Source organism: Ranitomeya variabilis, chromosome 7, assembly GCF_051348905.1.
Source record: "Ranitomeya variabilis isolate aRanVar5 chromosome 7, aRanVar5.hap1, whole genome shotgun sequence".
In the NCBI taxonomy this organism is placed as follows: domain Eukaryota; kingdom Metazoa; phylum Chordata; class Amphibia; order Anura; family Dendrobatidae; genus Ranitomeya; species Ranitomeya variabilis.
The window spans coordinates 229,459,656-229,486,071 of NC_135238.1; the positions used below are offsets into that span (position 1 = coordinate 229,459,656).

Genomic DNA, 26,416 nt, shown 5'->3' on the forward strand with positions numbered 1-26,416 from the left:
TATTGTGAATAGTGGACCCTGTGTTATCTACTGTATATAGAGGTATTATCAGTCATTGTACAGGAGGAGGTGAGCTGTGATATCACCTATTGTGAATGGTGGATCCTGTGTTATCTACTGTATATAGAGGTGTTATCAGTCATTGTACAGGAGGAGGAGGTGAGCTGTGATATCACCTATTGTGAATGGTGGATCCTGTGTTATCTACTGTATATAGAGGTGTTATCAGTCATTGTACAGGAGGAGGAGGTGAGCTGTGATATCACTTATTGTGAATGGTGGATCCTGTGTTATCTACTGTATATAGAGGTGTTATCAGTCATTGTACAGGAGGAGGAGGTGAGCTGTGACATCACCTATTGTGAATAATAGATCCTGTGTTATCTACTGTATATAGAGGTGTTATCAGTCATTGTACAGGAGGAGGAGGTGAGCTGTGACATCACCTATTGTGAATGGTGGATCCTGTGTTATCTACTGTATATAGAGGTGTTATCAGTCATTGTACAGGAGGAGGAGATGAGCTGTGATATCACCTATTGTGATTGGCAGATCCTGTGTTATCAGCTGAGTACTCAGATGTTATCAGTCATTGGAATTCCGCCTCTTCTGATAATAAGCTCCTGTAAACTCTTTCTGCAAGTACAGGAAGCTAAAGTCTAAATAGGCCCAAGTGGCCAGTGTGAAACTTTGCTCAATTATTAATTAGATTTTTTTTTAATAAAGACCATAATATTAAAAAAGTAAGATAAAAATCTGATTTAAACAATGTCATTTTCTGATGATAGCTTTCCTTAAAGTGTTGCCGTCCTCTTACAGAACCTTTGACGTTTTCGGCTTCCGGTACTTCTAGATTTAAGATTACTGTTCTGCAGACATACGCAACTATGAATCCCCCCATGCTACATTTCATGGCCCCCTGATGCCCATTTGGATCTTATTCTCACTTTATCAGATGAAAATTTAACAATTGAGATGGAAAATTTACATTTTTCATTTAGTTACATGATAATTCTGCACACAGAGATATTCTCTTAAGAAAGATAAAAATGCACTTTTACTTTCTTACATATTTAGGTTTTCTTAAAGGAGCTGTCCACTATTCAAACAACCGCTTCTCAATCGCCAAGTTTCCTCCCAGTAAAATAATAACATCTATACTCATTTCTGGTACCAGCGCCATTCCAGCGATGTCGGCACTGACTCTACCAGTGATTGCGGAGCATTATTACGATAGAAAGATAATAGATAGATAATAACTAGATAGATAGATAATAGATATATAATAGATAGATGATAGATAGATAGATAGATAGATAGATAGATAATAAATAGATAGATAATAGATAATGATAGATATATAATAGATAGATAGATGATAGATAATAGATATATAATAGATAGATGATAGATAGATGATAGATAGATAGATGATAGATAGATAATAGATATATAATAGATAATAAATATATAGATGATTAATAGATAGATAATAGATAGATAGATAATAGATAGATAATAGATAGATGATAGATGATAGGTAATAGATAGATAGATGATAGATAGATTAATGGATAGATAATAGATAATATAGATAGATAATAGAAAGATATTAGATAGATAGATAGATAGATAGATAGATAGATAGATAATAGATAGATAATAGATACACGGCCTTCCCTGTAATCGGCTCTCTGCCTTCTTGCTGATGTTTCGGTGACAGATACGCGTCGGGTATAAATAACTTTCTTACGCATTTGCCAGATTTCAGGAGCAGAGAGAAACGTTTCTCGCGCCATCACATTCCCGATATATTCGGGAGGCAGAGCCGTTAACAAGGTAAACAACAGATATGATTAATTCGCGCTCAAGCAACACTACAGCACCTCCTAATTAACACGTGTATTAGCTGTGAAGATGGATTTGGTAAATTAGGGTCACGCTGAGTAAAGTAGAGGAATAAAAAAAAAAATCTAAAAATAAAAACTAAATCTATGAAAGTTCAGTGCAAAACCTACAAATAAAATGGCGTTCAGGACATCGTTGCTTAGCGGGGTCTCGTCTGCCCCTCGGTGCTTGCGGATCTTCTTCCTGGCACTGCTGACCATGCCGGTGACGGACAGCTTGTGTATCGGGACTGGTGCCGGCTCGGTGAGCTTGGAGAGAGCCTGGCCAATGTCAGCGGCGTCTGTAAGGAGAGACACAGAAGACGCTGAATGCGGAGCCCGACGGCACAGAAATGTTTAGCAACCCGATCATTCTGCCTGACACTAAATCCTGACATCTCAGTAATATATATATATTTTTTTTTATCACATTTAATACAATTACTCCAGTGACCAGGGGTAAAAATATACATAAATAGCCTGATCAGAAAAGTGTGCAGCCTAAAAAACCCTACTTCAATGAAAGTATTTTTTTTGCTGAAACCCAATTGCAAAAATGATTTTTACCCCCAAATACATGCATTTAAGTCAAGAAAAAAAAATTTAAATTGCCCCTTTAAGCTCTTCAGAGCATCATTTACATAGGGCCAACTCATGTGGTAGCCCAGGGCTAATGGTCACTCAGCCTATTATAAGCACCCTTTTTCAAGGGGTTATCTCAAGACCTTTCTTCAGGAGCGCACTGCTCCTCTTCCTCACTGCTTCCTGCTTTCTAGTGGCGGTGTGCTCCTGAAGATGGACAGCTTCGAACAGCCGGATAGTCGCGAAATTGTGCGCTCTCCCATGAAGCCATGAAAGCAGCTTCACCTCTGCAGCCTTGGAAGAGTACAGCGGCACTGCAGCTGTCCAAATCCAGAGAACGTGCCAGTGATGCTCTCATTACCTAGGAGACCAGCCACCACTGTTAGACTGCAGAGGTAACCGGCAACCAAAGCAACAAGCAATAAATTATAGAATAATAAAATGTAATAAAAAGTAAATTGCAAAGTTTCAATGTTAGACTGCAAAGGTAACCGGCAACCAAAGCAACAAGCAATAAATTATAGAATAATAAAATGTAATAAAAAGTAAATTGCAAAGTTTCAATTTTACCCATTTATCACGCTGAGAATCATCTTAAGGAGAATGGCCCATGTGGCACCAGGCCCGTTGAGCGCCCATTAATTTGCCAATTATTACCTTTCCCATTCTCATCGAAGGCAGATTTGCCGAGAAGTTCGTCTGTGGATTCTTTACGACGGCAAAGTCTAAAAAACTCTGAAATAAAATCCCCTAAAAAGAAGAGACAATGTATTAGTTGTGAAGCATCGGGACGCCCTGGTTATCCTGGATAATGTCTGCAGAAAACGAGCAGCAAATAGTAATGAGCAAAAAAACCCCAAAAAATTATTGAGTAGATGGAAAAACACCCTGGGTATTCCCAATCCAACTGCAGGATAGAATAGCGCCCCCTATAGTTTATGTAGGAAACTGCCTTTACATAATATTGAGCAAAGGATGAAATCATGTCGCCGAAAACACTTTACAAAAGTAACTGCTGGGATATGCTATCCCTTAATGATCAGCGGAGGTTAGAGACCATTGGGCCCTCACTGATCCTGAAATTGAATGTTGGAGGTCCAGGTTCTGAGATACCCCCAGAAAGCAAAAACAAAGGATCAGAAAGGCGTGCCCTCCTACAAGACAACGCTTTGAAATAGCGTTTATTTTAAAACAACTTCAATGGTTTAATGTTTACAGCTCCAATACGGAACTATGCATCTCCATGGTTACAGAGTACAAACAAACCTGCAGGCAAACTCCCTCCGTCTCCTACCTTCTACTAAACTACTGACGGGAGAGGAGATGTGGATGGGAGTATGACTGTAGGATCAGACAGCACACAGGTGTTATTGCAGTCTGTTGCCATGGAGACATATAGGTTTGTATTGGAGATGTAGACACAAAACGGTCAAGAGTTTATGAAAACCTTTCTTCTTTTACCATTTTAGATGCAATGGAGCAATTTAAGTAATTAACCAGTTTCCTTGTCACTTAGGAAAGAAACTTAATGAAAACTTTTCACCTAGCGCTTACCTAACATACACTGAGGGTTATCTGCTTTTCTCACCCGGACCGACCACTGCGGAGCTTGTAGTGGATCCAAATCCCTGAAAATCAAAGTAAAACTCAACTTTCTCACCATAAATGGAAAAGGTAGTCAACTACACTCACTGGCCACTTTATTAGGTACACCTGTCCAACTTCTTGTTAACACTTAATTTCTAATCAGCCAATCACATGGCGGCAACTCAGTGCATTTAGGCATGTAGACATGGTCAAGACAATCTCCTGCAGTTCAAACCGAGCATCAGTATGGGGAAGAAAGGTGATTTGAGTGCCTTTGAACGTGGCATGGTTGTTGGTGCCAGAAGGGCTGGTCTGAGTATTTCAGAAACTGCTGATCTACTGGGATTTTCACGCACAACCATCTCTAGGGTTTACAGAGAATGGTCCGAAAAAGAAAAAAAATCCAGTGAGCGGCAGTTCTGTGGGCGGAAATGCCTTGTTGATGCCAGAGGTCAGAGGAGAATGGGCAGACTGGTTCGAGCTGATAGAAAGGCAACAGTGACTCAAATCGCCACCCGTTACAACCAAGGTAGGCCTAAGAGCATCTCTGAACGCACAGTGCGTCGAACTTTGAGGCAGATGGGCTACAGCAGCAGAAGACCACACCGGGTACCACTCCTTTCAGCTAAGAACAGGAAACTGAGGCTACAATTTGTACAAGCTCATCGAAATTGGACAGTAGAAGATTGGAAAAACGTTGCTTGGTCTGATGAGTCTCGATTTCTGCTGCGACATTCGGATGGTAGGGTCAGAATTTGGCGTAAACAACATGAAAGCATGGATCCATCCTGCCTTGTATGGAGCATCTTTGGGATGTGCAGCCGACAAATCTGCGGCAACTGTGTGATGCCATCATGTCAATATGGACCAAAATCTCTGAGGAATGCTTCCAGCTCCTTGTTGAATCTATGCCACGAAGAATTGAGGCAGTTCTGAAGGCAAAAGGGGTCCAACCCGTTACTAGCATGGTGTACCTAATAAAGTGGCCGGTGAGTGTATATGTACAATGCTAAAGAGGGGATATTAAAAGATCCAATTAAAAAAACATCTGGACACTTTCAGGAACTGTTTTATATTCTTTTTATATAAATATTTGTATTTTGGAATTGGGTTTCATTAAACAGTTGGCATCATTTGGCTGCTACATGCTTGGTGGCTGCAGAATGAGAAGCAGTCAGCGAGCTCGGTCCAACTGTAAATTTACAGCTTTTTTTATTTGCCTTTTTTCTGAACTCCTCTCACAAATGTATGACCATACGAAAGTTCAGCTCAACTTTGATGTGGTCACAAATCTGCTAAAATAAATACAAATAAAACAGATACAAGCTCCCCGTTAGGATGAGCTCACTGACGGACTCTCAGTTTGCTTATTCTGCATTGATTACTTTCAGTGATATTGTGGATCGGCTATAACCCGCCCTGTGGATGTTACTTACGAGTACACGTCGTTGTCCACGATGATGCCTTCGGTCAGACAAGGCCAAGTGGTGGCCAAGTGCAGCTCACTAGGAGGCAAGTCAGGATGCAGTTAGTGGAGCAGAGAATGGAGTTACCGGGAGAGCGAGCAAAATTACATAAAAGGGAGGAAAGCTTCGGAACACATGCATTCATTTGAAAGACAATTCCTAAACTTGATATTAACCCCTTACCAGCATAGGACATAACAGCACATCCTCCATCAGGTCCTCTTAGGGGTTGTGGTACATTGCCCACATCGCTCTGATCGCTGCTGTTTAATCATTCATTAAAGTCAATCAATTTCAGTTTTTCGTTATTTCCTCCCCTTCTTCCAAGAACCATAACTTTTTTTTGTTTTTCCAGCCACATAGCTGTACTAGGATTTGTTTTTTGCATGATGAGTGGTACTTTTGAGTGACACTATTCATTCAGCCACATAGTGTAACTGGAAAATGGGCAAAAAATTCCAAGTGACGTGAAATAGCATAAAAAAGTGCAATTCCACAATTGTTTTTTTTTTATTTACTAAGTTCAATATAGGGTAAAACTGATCTGACAATATGGTCTTCCAAGTCAGTACGAGTACGCAGATACCAAACATGTATAGTTCACTTTTATTTAAGTAGTGAAAAAAAATTGTTTTCTGGGCAGGGTGGATTTGATTTAAATCTAACTGATTTAAATCACGATTTAAATCACTAGTCAGTAAGGCTTGATTTAAATCAGTGATTTAAATCAAAGTTTCTACCTAAACTAGTTCTTGCTACTTTAACATGCAAGTAGATGAAGATTTTTAGAATCACTTTTTAAATTACTTTTTTCTCCACAGTTTAATGGGTTAATCATTCATATTTGGACACCACTGTTCTGTTGTACTTAGGAAGGAGAAAAATAATCCTGACCTTAACAACAATTTAAATAGATTTATTCAACTGAAACAATAACAACATTACAGCATAAGTTATTTGCTTAAACAAACATCCATGTTTGTTAACTAATTTGGCTAAACAAAATATATATATATTTTAAGAAACTTAGACTGTCAGCCCAGCCGACACATGAAAAACTTAAATACTACTGTCCCTGCTGTCGTCTGTAGCTCACTTGTCGTCATCTTCATCATCATCTTCTTTGTTCCTATTCATAATCTGGAAAAGAAAAAACAAGCTTTCCTGCTTTATTGGGTCCCAACCGATTTCTCAATTTAGAATGAATGAGTCCAAAGGAAGAGAATATTCTTTCAACGTCTGCAGAAGAAGCTACTGCTGTTAAAAGTGAAATCATTACTTGAACAGTCTCTAAATCCAAGCGCTTAAGTGACTTCCACCAGTTTACTGGTGTGACCTTCCTTAAAATATCTTCAGCAAACATATATTTCTTGAATGGTTACCCCTTAGCTCTGAAGTTTATTATAGTTGGCATTAAAGATGGATGATTGCTGGTTACCCATGTCATAGCTAACTCCTCTTCCTCAGCACTTAGGTTTTGACCCTGATATTGGATATTGACAATATTTGCCAAAAAATGAGATGGAGTCAGTGCTTGTCCCATTCGTTTGTTTACTGCTTGTAATTTAATTCTGTCCATGTGTAGTTCTGTTTTTAAGTGTTCACTCAGTTCCTTCCAAATTTCAACAGCATCCGCAATAAAACAGCTATTTTTCTGTATTTTGTTTAAAGCTTGAGAGATGGGTTTCAGGAAGCTCAGCATATGTTCAACATTTCTCTTAAGCCCAATGTTGAGGATTTTGGCCGTGACAGTGCCATCTATTTTATCTCGATTTTCTTCACAAAGTGTCATCAGAATAGGCCAGTTTTTGATATACTGCTCAAAACAGTCCACCACAGAGTTCCATCTAACATCTTGTGGGAGCGTTAGCTTGGTTCCACCCATCCTTTTCAGAGCTGCTGCAGCAGCGAAATGATTATTACAGAAGTATTTAGCAATTTCAACAACATTAGCCTTTATTTCTGGAACACTTAAGTCTTTGGCTAACAGGTGCAGCAAATGAGCACTGCAAGCATATGTTATTAGCAGCTTTGTATTCCCTCCCTGCTCTTCTAAATTTCTTCTCATCTTGGATACGTTTGCAGCATTGTCAGTGACCAAACTGCGTACTAGACATTTGAATTTTTGTTCACATGTCGTTATAGCTTTTACTGCCACTTCTTGTAAGTATTCTGCTGTGTGTGCATTTCCTGACGTATCAGTTGTTTGTGCAAGGAAGACTTTACCTTCTTCTGTTGTTATACAAGCACATACAATAGGATCATTGTGGACATTACTCCACCCATCAATACTTAGGTTAACAATTTTACCCTCCAGAGCTGTTGCACATTGCACCATTTCTCTGTCATACACTTGATCCAGCAGTTTCCCTGCAACATCAGCTCTGCTGGGTGGACTGTATCCTGGTCTCAGTGACTGAACCATATTAATGAAATGTGGGTTCTCAGTCAGACGGAAAGAAGAGTTCGTTGCATAAATAAACTGGCCAATTTTTTCAGCAATCAACTCTTTTTCTAATCTGCTAGTTCTTATCACAAACCTATCTATGGTGGTTCCAGGAGGTAAAGGTTTTTTCTTCCTTTTGGGTGATGGTGATATGTGGCTGTGGGTGTCTGATGATGATGCTGCTGCTAATGAAGCACTATCCTGGATGGATAACTCTGAAACTGTAGAACAGGATGATGGTGATCTTGGAGGTGGATAGTTTCCAGAATCCATGAATTCCCCTAAACAAAAAAAGTCAATGCTGTTATTTTGTTTATACAATTTCTGCTTATTGTACACAACACATCACTGCCCCTGCCCCAAAAGGAATATTTGTTTTTCTTCATAACTGTACCAAATGACAGTAACATGCAGTAATAATAATAAGAAATATAATTTTTCTCACAAATGACAGTTCAGTCTTTAGAAATAGGATTCAATAAAAATGTTTACCAACCTGAAGATCCTGCCTGTTCAGAAGTGTTTCTTTGGTCATCTTCATCACCGCACTTCTCATGATGTTGCCTCATTCGCGCTACCAGGCCTTGCATCTCTTTGTTGCATCGTTTGCATTTTGCACGCATGCCTGCCTTACCGATAGGCGAAGGAGCTTCATTAAAATATTCCCAAACTGGGTCTCTTTTACGGCCTGCTGCCATTATAAGGAAAGAATGTAATAAACCTCAGATCGTATCGTACACACAAACAGATCCAGACTTGTCTGTCTGTGGCTATGCTGCAGTATTGTGCTCAAAGTTTCACTTTCATTTTCTTGTCTGATTGCCCTTCCTCCTCCTCACACTTAGATTCACATTCTTCTTGTGTTGTGCAGATCTATTCCACTCCAAACAATCAGAAACATATTGTCTAACTTCTTGGACTTGGCACTGAAGGGGTTGATTCTGTATTCATAGGTTTGTAGAACAATAGGATTAAGGTCTTTTTCTCAACTCTGTTTATGTTGTAACATTTTTGCCTTGAAGAAGAGGCTGGGACCTCTGCGGAGTCAAATTCAGTTTTGAGAACTGCGTAAGTAAAGCGAGCGTCTGATAATATAGGAGAGAAACTGCCCACTAATCCTACAGAAACCTCTGGAAGAGCATGGCATTGTGAATGTTACACATATACAGCCTTTATTCTACTGAGTTAAACAACTCAGCTTTATCTCATGATGGAAGAACCTTTGGATGGTAAAATATTTTCCTCAAAAAGCAGTTTATTGAAAAAAATCCGATTTAAATAAAAAAAATCCGATTTAAATAAAAAAAATCTGATTTTTTTGATTTTTTTTTAAAAAACATTGATTTTTATCCACCCTGTTTCTGGGGGAGATGAGAGCTGATGTTTTTAGCCTGGGGGTGGGGCAGTATCCATGGCCCCTTCCTAGGCTATTACTATCAGCCCACAGCTGTCAGCATAGCCTTTGCTGGTTATTATTTATAAGGGACCCTGTGTCATTTTATGGGGGGAGTCCCCCATTTTAATAGCCAGTAAAGGCTACGTATACAGTTGTGAGCTGATATTAATAGCCTGAGAAGCTCCATGGGTATTACCCCCTTCCCAGGCTATAAACATCTGCCCCCGCTTTCCCTCTTCTGGTTAAGAAAATCCCGCGAGAGCCCACAACATTTTTTTCTGAAAAATAATCTTTTAATAATTAAATACATGTACAGTAAGCTGCACAAACACTGCACTAATTATATTTGTGACTGATATCTGTATATCTATCTATTCTTTGTGTATATACTGTATGTAATCCATTTATTCTATGCTGTTGGTTTCTGCTGTGATTTTACACTAAGAGGCTGCTGAATTACCGGCATTTCTTAGATAGCTGTAAAAAAAATATATATATATATATATATATATATATATATATATATATATATATATATATACAGTTAAGTCCATATATATTTGGACAGAGAGAACATTTTTCTAATTTTGGTTATAGACATTACCACAATGAATTTTAAACAAAACAATTCAGATGCAGTTGAAGTTCAGACTTTCAGCTTTCATTTGAGGGTATCCACATTAAAATTGGATGAAGGGTTTAGGAGTTTCAGCTCCTTAACATGTGCCATCCTGTTTTTAAAGGGACCAAAAGTAATTGGACAATTGACTCCAAGGCCATTTCATGGACAGGTGTGGGCAATCCCTTCATTATGTCATTCTCAATTAAGCAGATAAAAGGCCTGGAGTTGATCTGAGGTGTGGTGCTTGCATTTGGAAGGTTTTGCTGTGAAGTAAACATGCGGTCAAAGGAGCTCTCCATGCAGGTGAAACAAGCCATCCTTAAGCTGCGAAAACAGAAAAAACCCATCCGAGAAATTGCTACAATATAAGGAGTGGGAAAATCTACAGTTTGGTCCATCCTGAGAAAGAAAGCAAGCACTGGTGAACTCATCAATGCAAAAAGACCTGGGCGCCCACGGAAGACAACAGTGGTGGATGATCGCAGAATAATCTCCATGGTGAAGAGAAACCCCTTCACAACAGCCAACTAAGTGACCAACACTCTCCAGGAGGTCGGCGGATCAATATCCAAATCTACCATAAAGAGAAGACTGCATGAAAGTAACTACAGAGGGTTCACTGCATGGTGCAAGCCACTCATAAGCATCAAGAAGAAAAAGGCTAAAAACATCAAAAAAGCCAGCACAGTTCAGGAAGAATTTTCTTTGGACAGATGAAACCAAGGTCAACCTCTACCAGAATGATGGAAAGAGAAAAGTATGGCGAAGGCGTGGTACAGCTCATGATCCAAAGCATACCACATCATCTGTAAAACATGGTGGAGGCAGTGTGATGGCTTGGGCATGCATGGCTGCCAGTGGCACTGGGTCACTAGTGTTTATGGATGATGTGACACAGGACAGAAGCAGCCGAATGAATTCTGAGGTATTCAGAGCCGCCATACTGTGTGCTCGGATCCAGCCAAATGCAGCCAAACTCATTGGTCGTCGTTTCATACTACAGATGGACAATGACCCAAAACATAAAGCCAAAGAAACCCAGGAGTTTATTAAAGCAAAGAAGTGGAATATTCCGGAATGGCCAAGTCAGTCACCTGATCTCAACCCAATTGAGCAGCATTTTACTTGTTAAAGACTAAACTTCAGACAGAAAGGCCACAAACAAACAGCAACTGAAAACCAGTGAAGGCCTGGCAGAGCATCAAAAAGGAGGAAACACAGCGTCTGGTGATGTCCATGAGTTCAAGACTTCAGGCAGTCATTGCCAACAAAGGGTTTTCAACCAAGTACTAGAAATGAACATTTTATTTAAAATTATTGAATCTGTCCAATTACTTTTGGTCACTTTAAAACCAGGGTGGCCCATGTTAAGGAGCTGAAACTCCTAAACCCTTCATCTATTTTAAAATGTGGATACCCTCAAATGAAAGCTGAAAGTCTGAACTTCAACTGCATCTGAATTGTTTTGTTTAAAATTTATTGTGGTAATGTCTATAACCAAAATTAGAAAAATGTTGTCTCTGTCCAAATATATATGGACTTAACTGTATATATATATATATATATATATATATATATATATATATATATATGTGTGTGTGTGTGTGCGTCACTGACATCTATATATCTATGTATTCTGTGTGTGTATATTCTATCTATTCTATTCTAACCTGTCACACTGTCGTATTACTGTACATGGCAGATGAATTACAGGCTATTCTTCTATCGATGTAATATATATATATATATATATATGTGTCACTGACATCTATATATCTATGTATTCTATGTGTATATGTCTATTCTAACCTGTCACTCTGCTGTGATTTTACTGTACGCGGCAGATGAATTGAAGGCTTTTCATCTATATCTATCCCATCCATTTCAGCTTTTTTCTCAGGCCCCCAGACCTGTTTGTTGGGTCCAGCAGAAAAATATTCAGTTTTCCCATTGACTTGCATTGGATTGGTTATTCGGTACGAATACACAGAAATTAGAGAGTATTTGTGTCGATTTTCCCGAATCGCTCATCACTAAAAAGAAACACTTTTTTCCCTATGAACTTTTTGCTTTGCCCCATGACAACACTTCCTGACATGGGGACAATGCGTGGTCCCGATTCTCGATCTGCATCCAGAACTGCTTTGAATATTAGTCTGTGTATCCATAATAGTTAAGCTAAAGCTGCAGCCGCCGGTGATTCTTGTAAAGCGCAGTCGTTTCTGCTTTTTCCCCCGAGCCTCAATCTTCTCATTCGGGAGCCTACCCTGTCATCCTGCGCTGGAGGCTCACCTGTAGATTGCACAATTTACTGCGTACACCGTGTCATTTCATCTTATGAGCAGAAATGAGCAATTTAAGCTGTAAAAAAGGTCAGTGTTCTATGAAAATGGCCAAACTGTGCACTTATACTGCATGATTACCCCCGGCGAGTGCAACCGTGTCATTTCCTCAACGAACGTTTAAGAGTTTCAGAATAAAAGCCATTAAATTGCAGCATCTGCAATATCTCATGGGATATACATTGAGGGGTCTATCTCATCTCTGATATCAACCCCACATTACATTGCATCTAGCAGATTTCTATCAATCTATTTATCCTTCTATCCATCCATGTATGTAGTATATCTGCAGCTGCCAACAGAGGGCAGCACTGAGCCAAGACATAGAACACATCTTCATGGCTTCCAGACTCCTCGGTCGTCTTCACTTCCCCACTTGTTGGTTGACAGCGGACAGCACAGGGGATGTTATGCACAAGAGCCTCTGTCTCTACTGTCACTCAAGAAGTGGAAGGCAGCGCTGGCGGGGAGAACTGAAGTGGAGCGGAGGACCGCAACAGCGCCGATACGCCCACTACTTGGGAAGCTTATTTGCATACAAAAAAAGACGAATTTCAGAGAAAAGGAGAGCAGCGACACAGGCATTTATGGAAATAATTTATACTGCCCTTTACTGCAGTAATTCAGTTTGCCTAGAGCAAATGTTACTGAGAGATTCCTTGTAAGATAAATAAGAGAGAGAAGTGACAAGATGGATCACCAACACAGCGTTCTGTGCATAAATAGTAAAAGCTTCAGACTTTCTACATGTCAGATGATGAATGTTAGCATACAATCTAGAATTACGTCCTATATTATACCTCAGAGCTGCACTCACTATTCTACTGGTCCGGTCACTTGTGTACACACATTACATTACTGATCCTGAGTTACATCCTGTATTATGCTCCAGAGCTGCACTCACTATTCTGCTGGTGCAGTCACTGTGTACATACATTACATTACTGATCCTGAGTTACCTCCTGCATTATACCCCAGAGCTGCACTCACTATTCTGCTGGTGCAGTCACTGTGTACATACATTACATTACTGATCCTGAGTTACACTCTGTATTATACTCCAGAGCTGCACTCACTATTCTGCTGGTGCAGTCACTGTGTACATACATTACATTACTGATCCTGAGTTACATCCTGTATTATACCCCAGAGCTGCACTCACTATTCTGCTGGTGCAGTCACTGTGTACATACATTACATTACTGATCCTGAGTTACCTCCTGTATTATACTCCGGAGCTGCACTCACTATTCTGCTGGTGCAGTCACTGTGTACATACATTACATTACTGATCCTGAGTTACATCCTATATTATACCCCAGAGCTGCACTCACTATTCTGCTGGTGCAGTCACTGTGTACATACATTACATTACTGATCCTGAGTTACATCCTTTATTATACTCCAGAGCTGCACTCACTATTCTGCTGGTGCAGTCACTGTGTACATACATTACATTACTGATCCTGAGTTACATCCTGCATTATACCCCAGAGCTGCACTCACTATTCTGCTGGCGCAGTCACTGTGTACATACATTACTGATCCTGAGAGTTACATCCTGTATTATACTCCAGAGCTGCACTCACTATTCTGCTGGTGCAGTCACTGTGTACATACATTACATTACTGATCCTGAGTTACATCCTGTATTATACCCCAGAGCTGCACTCACTATTCTGCTGGTGCAGTCACTGTGTACATACATTACATTACTGATCCTGAGTTACATCATGTATTATACTCCAGAGCTGCAGTCACTATTCTGCTGGTGCAGTCACTGTGTACATACATTACTGATCCTGAGTTACATCCTGTATTATACTCCAGAGCTGCACTCACTATTCTGCTGGTGCAGTCACTGTGTACATACATTACATTACTGATCCTGAGTTACATCCTGCATTATACTCCAGAGCTGCACTCACTATTCTGCTGGTGCAGTCACTGTGTACATACATTACATTACTGATCCTGAGTTACATCCTGTATTATACCCCAGAGCTGCACTCACTATTCTGCTGGTGCAGTCACTGTGTACATAAATTACTGATCCTGTGTTACATCCTGTATTATACCCCAGAGCTGCACTCACTATTCTGCTGGTGCAGTCACTGTGTACATACATTACATTACTGATCCTGAGTTACATCCTGCATTATACTCCAGAGCTGCACTCACTATTCTGCTGGTGCAGTCACTGTGTACATACATTACATTACTGATCCTGAGTTACATCCTGTATTATACCCCAGAGCTGCACTCACTATTCTGCTGGTGCAGTCACTGTGTACATACATTACATTTCTGATCCTGAGTTACATCCTGTATTATACTCCAGAGCTGCACTCACTATTCTGCTGGTGCAGTCACTGTGTACATACATTACATTACTGATCCTGAGTTACATCCTGTATTATACCCCAGAGCTGCACTCACTATTCTGCTGGTGCAGTCACTGTGTACATACATTACATTTCTGATCCTGAGTTACATCCTGTATTATACTCCAGAGCTGCACTCACTATTCTGCTGGTGCAGTCACTGTGTACATACATTACATTACTGATCCTGAGTTACATCCTGTATTATACCCCAGAGCTGCACTCACTATTCTGCTGGTGCAGTCACTGTGTACATACATTACATTACTGATCCTGAGTTACATCATGTATTATACTCCAGAGCTGCAGTCACTATTCTGCTGGTGCAGTCACTGTGTACATACATTACTGATCCTGAGTTACATCCTGTATTATACTCCAGAGCTGCACTCACTATTCTGCTGGTGCAGTCACTGTGTACATACATTACATTACTGATCCTGAGTTACATCCTGCATTATACTCCAGAGCTGCACTCACTATTCTGCTGGTGCAGTCACTGTGTACATACATTACATTACTGATCCTGAGTTACATCCTGTATTATACCCCAGAGCTGCACTCACTATTCTGCTGGTGCAGTCACTGTGTACATACATTACATTACTGATCCTGAGTTACATCATGTATTATACTCCAGAGCTGCAGTCACTATTCTGCTGGTGCAGTCACTGTGTACATACATTACTGATCCTGAGTTACATCCTGTATTATACTCCAGAGCTGCACTCACTATTCTGCTGGTGCAGTCACTGTGTACATACATTACATTACTGATCCTGAATTACATCCTGTATTATACCCCAGAGCTGCACTCACTATTCTGCTGGTGCAGTCACTGTGTACATACATTACATTTCTGATCCTGAGTTACATCCTGTATTATACTCCAGAGCTGCACTCACTATTCTGCTGGTGCAGTCACTGTGTACATACATTACATTACTGATCCTGAGTTACATCCTGTATTATACCCCAGAGCTGCACTCACTATTCTGCTGGTGCAGTCACTGTGTACATACATTACATTTCTGATCCTGAGTTACATCCTGTATTATACTCCAGAGCTGCACTCACTATTCTGCTGGTGCAGTCACTGTGTACATACATTACATTACTGATCCTGAGTTACATCCTGTATTATACCCCAGAGCTGCACTCACTATTCTGCTGGTGCAGTCACTGTGTACATACATTACATTACTGATCCTGAGTTACATCATGTATTATACTCCAGAGCTGCAGTCACTATTCTGCTGGTGCAGTCACTGTGTACATACATTACATTACTGATCCTGAGTTACATCCTGTATTATACTCCAGAGCTGCACTCACTATTCTGCTGGTGCAGTCACTGTGTACATACATTACATTACTGATCCTGAGTTACATCCTGCATTATACTCCAGAGCTGCACTCACTATTCTGCTGGTGCAGTCACTGTGTACATACATTACATTACTGATCCTGAGTTACATCCTGTATTATACTCCAGAGCTGCACTCACTATTCTGCTGGTGCAGTCACTGTGTACATACATTACATTACTGATCCTGAGTTAAATCCTGTATTATACCCCAGAGCTGCACTCACTTTGGGTGGGAAGACTAAGGCTACTTTCACACTAGCGTCGTGCACTGCACGTCGCAATGCGTCGTTGTGGAGAAAAAACGCATCCTGCAAAGTTGCCCGCAGGATGTGTTTTTTCTCCATAGACTTTTATTAGAGACGCATTGCGATGCAGTGCCACACGTCGCAACCGTCGTGCGACGGTTGCGTCGTGTTTTGGCGCACCGCCGGCACAAAAAAAGGTACATGTAACGTTTTTTTGTGCGTCTAGTCCGCCTCCTCCTCCCCGGACCTTGCAATAGGGCAGCGGAAGCATCTTAAGACTGCTTCCGCTGCCAACGTCGGGCATTTTCTTCACAGTATGCGTCGGTACGTCGGGCCGACGCAGCGCGACGGCCCCGTACCGACGCTAGTGTGAAAGCAGCCTAAAAGAAAGACCCCATTATCTATTCCCATAGAACACATATAAGATCTCCTATTGTAATAATACATGATTCAGATTCTAACCTTATTGGATCTTCACAGGCACCAAAAGGAAGTTTTCCAAACTCCAGACCCCCCACTTCTCCTCCCACCACAGCATCGATGTCTATAAGAAAAATAAAAAAGACAACAACAACAACATTTGGTACACAAAAGTTCATCAAAACTCTTGAATATACAGGAAAATGGAGCTGACTTGTCTTAAAGGTAACAGTTAACCTAGAAATGAATGATAGAAGCAGACAGAAGGAAAAAAACTGAAATCTTGCATGTAACACAAGTGTTAATTTCCTCCTGATGTCATACAGACAGTTGAGGGTGGGGTTTAGCATGTAGTGGGGGGAGGCTCCTGCTTCAGTCAGATGACATACCGAAAACAGAGCTGATCTAATTTATACAGAGGAAAGTGGGGGCTCTCCAATTTTTTTTTTACTAAGACACATACAGCATTGTGCAAAAGTGATAGACAGGGGTGGAAAAAATGTCACCGCCCGTCGCCTCCATCATCAGTATCTGGTGACTGTCCGCCACCTCCATCATCAGTATCTGGTGACTGCCCGCCACCTCCATCATCAGTATCTGGTGACTGCCTGTAGCCTCCATCATCAGTATCTGGTGACTGCCTGTAGCCTCCATCATCAGTATCTGGTGACTGCCTGTAGCCTCCATCATCAGTATCTGGTGACCGCCCGTAGCCTCCATCATCAGTATCTGGTGACTGCCCGTCCCCTCCATCATCAGTATCTGGTGACTGCCTGTAGCCTCCACCATCAGTATCTGGTGACTGCCTGTAGCCTCCATCATCAGTATCTGGTGACTGGCTGTAGCCTCCGTCATCAGTATCTGGTGACTGAGTGTTAGCCTCCATCATCAGTATCGGGTGACCGCCCGTCGCCTCCATCACCAGTATCTTGTGACTGCCCGTTGCCTCCATCACCAGTATCTTGTGACTGCCCATCGCCTTCATCATCAGTATCTGGTGACTGCCCGTCCCCTCCATCATCAGTATCTGGTGACCGCCCGCTGCCTCCATCATCAGTATCTGGTGACCGCCTGCTGCTTCCATCATCAGTATCTGGTGACCGCCCGTCTCCTCCATCACTAGTATCTTGTGACCGCCCGTCACCTCCATCATCAGTATCTGGTGACAGCCCGTCGCCTCCATCATCAGTATCTGGTGACCGACTGTCGCCTCCATCATCAGTATCTGGTGACCGACTGTCGCCTCCATCATCAGTATCTGGTGACCGTCTATCACCTCCATCATCAGTATCTGGTGACAGCCCGTCGCCTCCATCACCAGTATCTGGTGACTGCCCGTCGCCTCCATCACCAGTATCTGGTGACCGCTCGTCACCTCCTTCGTCTCCTCACTTTTACACAGGTTATGGAGGATCTCGGCAGAAGTTTGTTCTAAACATCTTGGAGAGCTGACCCCAGATCTTCTGTGTATGAGGCTTGTGCTGATCCTTCTGTCTCTTTATGTGATCCCAGACAGATCAGAGAGATCAGGGATCTGTTGGGACCAGATCATCACCTCCAGGACTCCTCGTTCTTAATGACACTGGCTGGATGTTGGGGGTCATTGTTCGGCTGGAGAATACATTTGGAGCCAATCAGACGCCTCCTGATGGTATTACATGGTGGATAAGTGTCTGCCTGGATTTCTCAGCATTATTAATTAAATGCAGACCCACACTTGCGGGACCCTCCGCCGTGCGTCACTGCTCCTGCAGACGCTCATTATTGTGCCGCTCTCCAGACTTTCAGATACAAACTGCTTCTGTTACATCCAAATATTTCACATTGTGACTCCTCAGTCCAGAGCACCTGCTGCCATCTTTCTGTACCCAGCTCCTGTGTTTTCGAGTACAGTCGAGTCACTTGGCTTTGTTTCCTTGTGGAAAGTATTATTTTCCGTCCGTAATTCTTCCATGAAGATGACTTTTGGCCACAGTTCTCCGATCAGTAGATGGATGCAGCTGGTCTCACTGGTGGCCGACAGTCCTGAGCTGATGGCACTGCTGGACATCTGCCCATTTCAATAACAAGTACGGTAAATATAATGCGTCTTTCTTCTGCTGCACTAAGTTTCCCTGGCTGACCCCTGCGTCTATGGTCTTCCACGCTGTCCATTTTTTGGTGCTTTCTTAAAAGAGCTTGAACAGCAAATTTCGACACCACAGTCTGCTCTGTATATGATTTTTGTTGTAGATGTAGCACAGTTTTGTTTACAGGTTAGGAATAACGTTGGTATTTTCATATTTGGGGTGCAGGACTGTCCCCCCTTTGCTACATTACTGCGGTGTTCTAAAAGCTGCGGCTCCCCACCTGTTGTGAAACTACAACTCCCACCATACCAATATGCAGTGCAGGTAGTGTCTAATTCCAATAAGTACTTTTGCACTTAGCAATATGGTTTTATTAAATCTATTTAAAATATAATCACAGTCTGATACTGGCTGATTAACAGGACGCACGAGTTCACTGCTACGGTAATAAAAAATGAAAAGCTAGTTCTCACATTCTTCCCATCCAATTAATATTGCATTATTTTATTTTAATTTCCAATTGTATCAGGTTTTTTGCTTTTTTTTTAGAATTTACTTTTCTCACTTGAGAGCATGTAGCTCTCCAATGATCCCTTTCTGTCCAATAAATTTGAGCACTATCCCAGTGGTCTCCAAACCCGTGACCCTTCAGCTATAGCAAAACTACAACTTTTAGCATTTTTTTGTTTAATAAACTGAGCAGAGCATGATGCCCCAAACGAACCAATAACAACAGCACAACATGACAACTATTGTGCAAACTAGAAATTTTATTAATAAATGCAAAATACTAAAAACAACACAGATATATGAGGGTATGGTGTATGACTACTATGAACACCATCAGGAACACGCATAAGTGCAAAAGTCACAAGGGTAGTTGTAAAGCCCTATGGCATGGTAGTACAAATAACGCTAGCAGTGTAATGCACCATATGGAAATACCCCGGAAAGGGGGAGCGTGGGCACTAATTATGTCAATTGACCAATAACTTGATGCAGGAAAATCCCACCATGCCTGACACCCACCCCTATTGCAACTGCCCGAAAATAAATATAAAGTAACTAAACCATGAACTACCGGCTGAGCTTACCCATGTATGCAATGTCCTGTATATGGTGTCCAAAGAAAAGTGCCCCGACGCACGTTTCGCGATTGTCGCTTCTTCGGGAGGCAGTGTGTGTGTGGCAAACTGAGGAGTGTTTTGTATCATTGTAGCAGCTGCTGCTAATTAGCGTTGGTGATAAGCGGCGCATGCGGGTGGACACACTCAGACGCGCCGCGCTACTTCCTGTAAGGCATGCAAGAACATAATTAGAACCACTTCCTTTTCTGCGGCTGGGGGTGGTAGGGACTTCCGGATCACAAGTTATATATCGTGTAGCACCACTTATGTGGTGTACTACGCTACTTGTGCATGCAATTTAATCTATGTAGGCCTCACATCTCGTGAACTTCGTGTCAGGGTCCGAGAACATGTCAGGGATATTGAGGCAGCTAGGGACATTGATAACATCTTGGAACTTAAAACGATCCCAAGACACTTCAAGACACATCACAATTGTAACCCTGATACATTTAAGGTACGGGGTATCGATCGGGTCCATCTGGGCAATAGGGGTGGTGACCTCAAACGTACGTTAGCACAGGTTGAGTGCCGCTGGATTGTGCTCCTGGGGACTATGGCCCCGAATGGCCTTAATGAAAAATTATCGTTTGTCCCTTTTCTATAGGCGCGTCTTGTATCAAAACATTGCTTCCCTGTTTCTTTTGTTTTTAATTTTGGTTTTTAATCATTGTCTTTTTCCTTTTCCTTTTGTTTTCATATTTTAGTCACAGCTGTATTGCACCTTTTACATCGTTTACCGGTGATGCCATCTCTAAGCGTGCCCATTTGGAAGAGGCTGTGTACCTGCTGGGAGAACCTTCTCTTATTATATATCAGAGGGGGAGTGGCAACGTTCGCCGCTTTCTTAGCACTTTTAGAGCATTATGTATTTATTGATGTTATTTCCATCTTTTTTATGTCCAGCATCAGTCTTATGTTAATTATTCATGATTCATTGTGTTCTAACGGTAGCGTGGGTTCTTTAGGTCCAATTTATATACATTTCATGTCTTTTTACAAATGTGCAGCTATACTTTACCTTATTTTTGACTTGCCAGCATTCATTCCCTTTTCCAAAATGGCCGCGGGTGGTGCGCATGCGCAGTGGACTCTTGGATAGGCCGCGCCTCCTAACGGCATCCTTTAACAGCGACGCACAGATCTGATGACGTCACGGGGACATTTCCCTTCTCTGTGCACCGCTGGGATGGCCGGAAGTAGCGCGGCGCGTCTGAGTGTGTCCACCCGCATGCGCCGCTTATCACCAACGCTAATTAGCAGCAGCTGCTACAATGATACAAAACACTCCTCAGTTTGCCACACACACACTGCCTCCCGAAGAAGCGACAATCGCGAAACGTGCGTCGGGGCACTTTTCTTTGGACACCATATACAGGACATTGCATACATGGGTAAGCTCAGCCGGTAGTTCATGGTTTAGTTACTTTATATTTATTTTCGGGCAGTTGCAATAGGGGTGGGTGTCAGGCATGGTGGGATTTTCCTGCATCAAGTTATTGGTCAATTGACATAATTAGTGCCCACGCTCCCCCTTTCCGGGGTATTTCCATATGGTGCATTACACTGCTAGCGTTATTTGTACTACCATGCCATAGGGCTTTACAACTACCCTTGTGACTTTTGCACTTATGCGTGTTCCTGATGGTGTTCATAGTAGTCATACACCATACCCTCATATGTTATGACCCCAATGGCGAGGGTCTCAGAGGAACGTGGAAGTCTGCAGAATACAAAAATCCAGCTCATAGGGCAGTGGTAACTGGGTTGACCATATATCTACTCCTAACGCCAACACTAGAAGTAGCCGGGGATCATTCCTACGTTGATTCTAGATGACACGCGCCAGCCGGAGAATCTAGCTACCCCTAGTAGAGGAAAACAAAGACCTTTCTTGCCTCCAGAGAAGGGGACCCCAAAGCTGGATAGAAGCCCCCCACAAATAATGACGGTGAGGTAAGAGGAAATGACAAACACAGAAATGAACCAGGTTTAGCACAGAGAGGCCCGCTAGCTGATAGCAGAATAAAGAAAGGTAACTTATATGGTCAACAAAAACCCTATCAAAATCCACACTGGAAATTCAAGAACCCCCGAACCGTCTAACGGTCCGGGGGGAGAACACCAGCCCCCTAGAGCTTCCAGCAAAGGTCAGGATATAGATTTGGAACAAGCTGGACAAAAATACAAAACCAAAACAAATAGCAAAAAGCAAAAGGCAGACTTAGCTGATAAAACTGGAACCAGGATCAGTAGACAAGAGCACAGCAGACTAGCTCTGATAACTACGTTGCCAGGCATTGAACTGAAGGTCCAGGGAGCTTATATAGCAACACCCCTAACTAACGACCCAGGTGCGGATAAAAGGAATGACAGAAAAACCAGAGTCAAAAAACTAGTAACCACTAGAGGGAGCAAAAAGCAAATTCACAACAGTACCCCCCCCTTAGTGAGGGGTCACCGAACCCTCACCACGACCACCAGGGCGATCAGGATGAGCGGCATGAAAGGCACGAACTAAATCGGCCGCATGAACATCAGAGGCGACCACCCAGGAATTATCCTCCTGACCATAGCCCTTCCACTTGACCAGGTACTGAAGCCTCCGCCTGGAGAGGCGAGAATCCAAGATCTTCTCCACCACGTACTCCAACTCGCCCTCAACCAACACCGGAGCAGGAGGCTCAGCAGAAGGAACTACAGGCACAATGTACCGCCGCAACAAGGACCTATGAAATACATTGTGAATAGCAAACGACACAGGAAGATCCAGACGAAAAGATACAGGATTAAGGATTTCCAATATCTTGTAAGGCCCAATAAAACGAGGTTTAAATTTGGGAGAGGAGACCTTCATAGGAACAAAGCGGGAAGAAAGCCATACCAAATCCCCAACGCGTAGTCGGGGACCCACACCGCGGCGGCGGTTGGCAAAGCGCTGAGCCTTCTCCTGTGACAACTTCAAGTTGTCCACCACATGATTCCAGATCTGCTGCAACCTATCCACCACAGAATCCACCCCAGGACAGTCAGAAGGCTCCACATGACCCGAAGAAAAGCGAGGATGGAAACCAGAGTTGCAGAAAAAAGGTGAAACCAAGGTGGCGGAACTAGCCCGATTATTAAGGGCAAACTCAGCCAACGGCAAGAATGTCACCCAATCGTCCTGATCAGCAGAGACAAAACACCTCAAATAAGCCTCCAAAGTCTGATTGGTTAGCTCCGTCTGTCCATTAGTCTGAGGATGGAAAGCAGACGAAAACGACAAATCAATGCCCATCCTACTACAAAAGGATCGCCAGAACCTGGAAACGAACTGGGATCCTCTGTCTGACACAATATTCTCAGGGATGCCGTGCAAACGAACCACGTTCTGGAAAAACACAGGAACCAGATCGGAAGAGGAAGGCAGCTTAGGCAAAGGAACCAAATGGACCATCTTGGAGAAGCGATCACATATCACCCAGATAACGGACATGCCCTGAGATAGCGGAAGATCAGAAATGAAATCCATGGAGATATGTGTCCAAGGTCTCTTCGGGACAGGCAAGGGCAAGAGCAAACCGCTGGCATGAGAACAGCAAGGCTTAGCTCGAGCACAAGTCCCACAGGACTGCACAAATGACCGCACATCCCTTGACAAGGAAGGCCACCAAAAGGACCTGGCCACCAGATCTCTGGTGCCAAAAATTCCCGGGTGACCTGCCAACACCGAGGAATGAACCTCGGAAATGACTCTGCTGGTCCACTTATCCGGGACAAACAGTCTGTCAGGTGGACAAGACTCAGGCCTATCAGCCTGAAATCTCTGCAACACACGTCGCAGATCCGGAGAAATAGCTGACAAGATAACTCCATCTTTAAGAATACCAACAGGATCAGCGACTCCAGGAGCATCAGGCACAAAGCTCCTAGAAAGAGCATCGGCCTTCACATTCTTTGAACCTGGTAAATACGAGACAACAAAATCAAAGCGGGAGAAAAACAATGACCAGCGGGCTTGTCTCGGATTAAGGCGTTTAGCAGACTCGAGATACATCAGATTTTTGTGATCAGTCAAGACCACCACACGATGCTTAGCACCCTCGAGCCAATGACGCCACTCCTCAAATGCCCATTTCATGGCCAACAACTCCCGATTGCCCACATCATAATTTCGCTCGGCAGGCGAAAACTTCCTAGAGAAAAAGGCACAAGGTTTCATAACAGAGCAACCAGGGCCTCTCTGCGACAAAACGGCCCCTGCCCCAATCTCCGAAGCATCCACCTCAACCTGAAAGGGAAGTGAGACGTCAGGCTGGCACAAAACAGGCGCCGAAGTAAACCGGCGTTTCAACTCCTGGAAAGCCTCCACGGCAGCAGGAGCCCAGTTAGCTACATCGGAGCCCTTCTTGCTCATATCCGTCAAAGGTTTCACAATGCTAGAAAAATTAGCGATAAAACGACGGTAGAAGTTAGCGAAGCCCAAGAACTTCTGAAGACTCTTAACTGACGAGGGCTGAGTCCAATCAAGAATAGCTCGGACCTTGACTGGGTCCATCTCCACAGCAGAAGGGGAAAAAATGAACCCCAAAAAGGGAACCTTCTGTACACCAAAGAGACACTTTGAGCCCTTGACAAACAAAGAATTTTCACGCAAAATTTTAAAGACCAACCTGACCTGCTCCACATGCGAATCCCAATTATCAGAAAAAACCAAAATATCATCCAGATAAACAATCAAAAATTTATCCAGATACTTCCGGAAAATGTCATGCATAAAGGACTGAAAAACTGAAGGCGCATTGGAGAGCCCAAAAGGCATCACCAAGTACTCAAAATGACCTTCGGGCGTATTGAATGCGGTTTTCCATTCATCACCTTGCTTAATGCGCACAAGGTTGTACGCACCACGAAGGTCTATCTTGGTGAACCACTTGGCACCCTTAATCCGGGCAAACAAGTCAGACAACAGCGGTAAAGGATACTGAAATTTGACAGTGATCTTATTTAAAAGCCGATAATCAATACAAGGTCTCAAAGATCCGTCCTTTTTTGCCACAAAAAAGAATCCCGCACCAAGAGGGGAAGAAGACGGACGAATATGTCCTTTCTCCAGAGACTCCTTGATATATGAACGCATAGCGGTATGTTCAGGTACCGACAGATTAAACAGTCTTCCCTTAGGAAATTTACTGCCTGGGATCAAATCTATAGCACAGTCACAGTCCCTATGAGGAGGCAGTGCACTGGACTCAGACTCACTGAAGACATCCTGATAATCAGACAAATACTCCGGAACTTCCGAAGGCGTAGAAGAAGCAATAGACACAGGCAGGGAATCCCCATGAATACCACGACAGCCCCAACTAGACACTGACATAGCCTTCCAGTCCAGGACTGGATTATGGGTCTGTAACCATGGCAGCCCTAAAACAACCAAATCATGCATTTTATGTAAAACCAGGAAACGTATCACCTCGCGGTGTTCAGGAGTCATGCACATGGTAACCTGTGTCCAATACTGCGGTTTATTTGCTGCCAATGGTGTAGCATCAATACCCCTAAGAGGAATAGGATTTTCTAATGGTTCAAGAGTAAAACCACAGCGCTTAGCAAATGAGAGATCCATGAGACTCAGGGCAGCACCTGAATCTACAAACGCCATGACAGGATAAGATGACAGTGAGCAAATCAAAGTTACAGACAGAATAAATTTAGGTTGCAAATTACCAACGGTGACAGGACTAACAACCTTAGCTATACGTTTAGAGCATGCTGAGATAACATGTGTAGAATCACCGCAGTAGTAGCACAAGCCATTCCGGCGTCTATGAATCTTCCGCTCATTTCTAGTCAGGATTCTATCACATTGCATTAAATCAGGTGTCTGTTCAGACAACACCATGAGGGAATTTGCGGTTTTTCTATCACATTGCACCGAATTAGGTGTCTGTTCAGACAACACCATGAGGGAATTTGCGGTTTTGCGCTCCCGCAACCGCCGGTCAATTTGAATAGCCAGGGACATGGTATCATTCAGACCTGTGGGAATGGGAAAACCCACCATAACATTCTTAATGGCTTCAGAAAGGCCATTTCTAAAATTAGCGGCCAGTGCACACTCGTTCCAATGTGTCAGCACGGACCATTTCCGAAATTTTTGGCAATACACTTCAGCCTCGTCCTGCCCCTGAGACATAGCCAGCAAGGCCTTTTCTGCCTGAATCTCAAGATTGGGTTCCTCATAAAGTAAACCGAGCGCCAGAAAAAACGCATCTAGATCAGCCAATGCCGGATCTCCTGGCGCCAGCGAAAAAGCCCAATCCTGAGGGTCGCCCCGTAAGAACGAAATAACAATTTTTACTTGCTGAGCAGAATCTCCAGATGAACAGGGTTTCAGGGACAAAAACAATTTACAATTATTCACGAAATTCCTAAACTTAAACCTGTCTCCGGAAAACAGTTCAGGAATCGGTATTTTAGGTTCTGACCT

The 26,416-nt window shown here is 42.7% G+C and overlaps 1 protein-coding gene across 2 annotated transcripts in view; it reads right to left on the minus strand.

The window, feature by feature from the left end:
- RAB3GAP1 (RAB3 GTPase activating protein catalytic subunit 1) overlaps positions 1–26,416 on the minus strand; it is a 114,069-nt gene that overhangs the window by 37,620 nt on the left and 50,033 nt on the right. For both annotated transcript variants that reach the window (XM_077273071.1, XM_077273070.1), the window contains exons 9-13: positions 16,788–16,869; positions 5,492–5,560; positions 4,023–4,096; positions 3,126–3,218; positions 2,019–2,188 (exon numbers count right to left, since the gene is read on the minus strand). In XM_077273071.1, the coding sequence (XP_077129186.1) occupies positions 2,019–2,188; positions 3,126–3,218; positions 4,023–4,096; positions 5,492–5,560; positions 16,788–16,869 (488 nt within the window). The remainder of the gene's footprint in view (positions 1–2,018; positions 2,189–3,125; positions 3,219–4,022; positions 4,097–5,491; positions 5,561–16,787; positions 16,870–26,416) is intronic.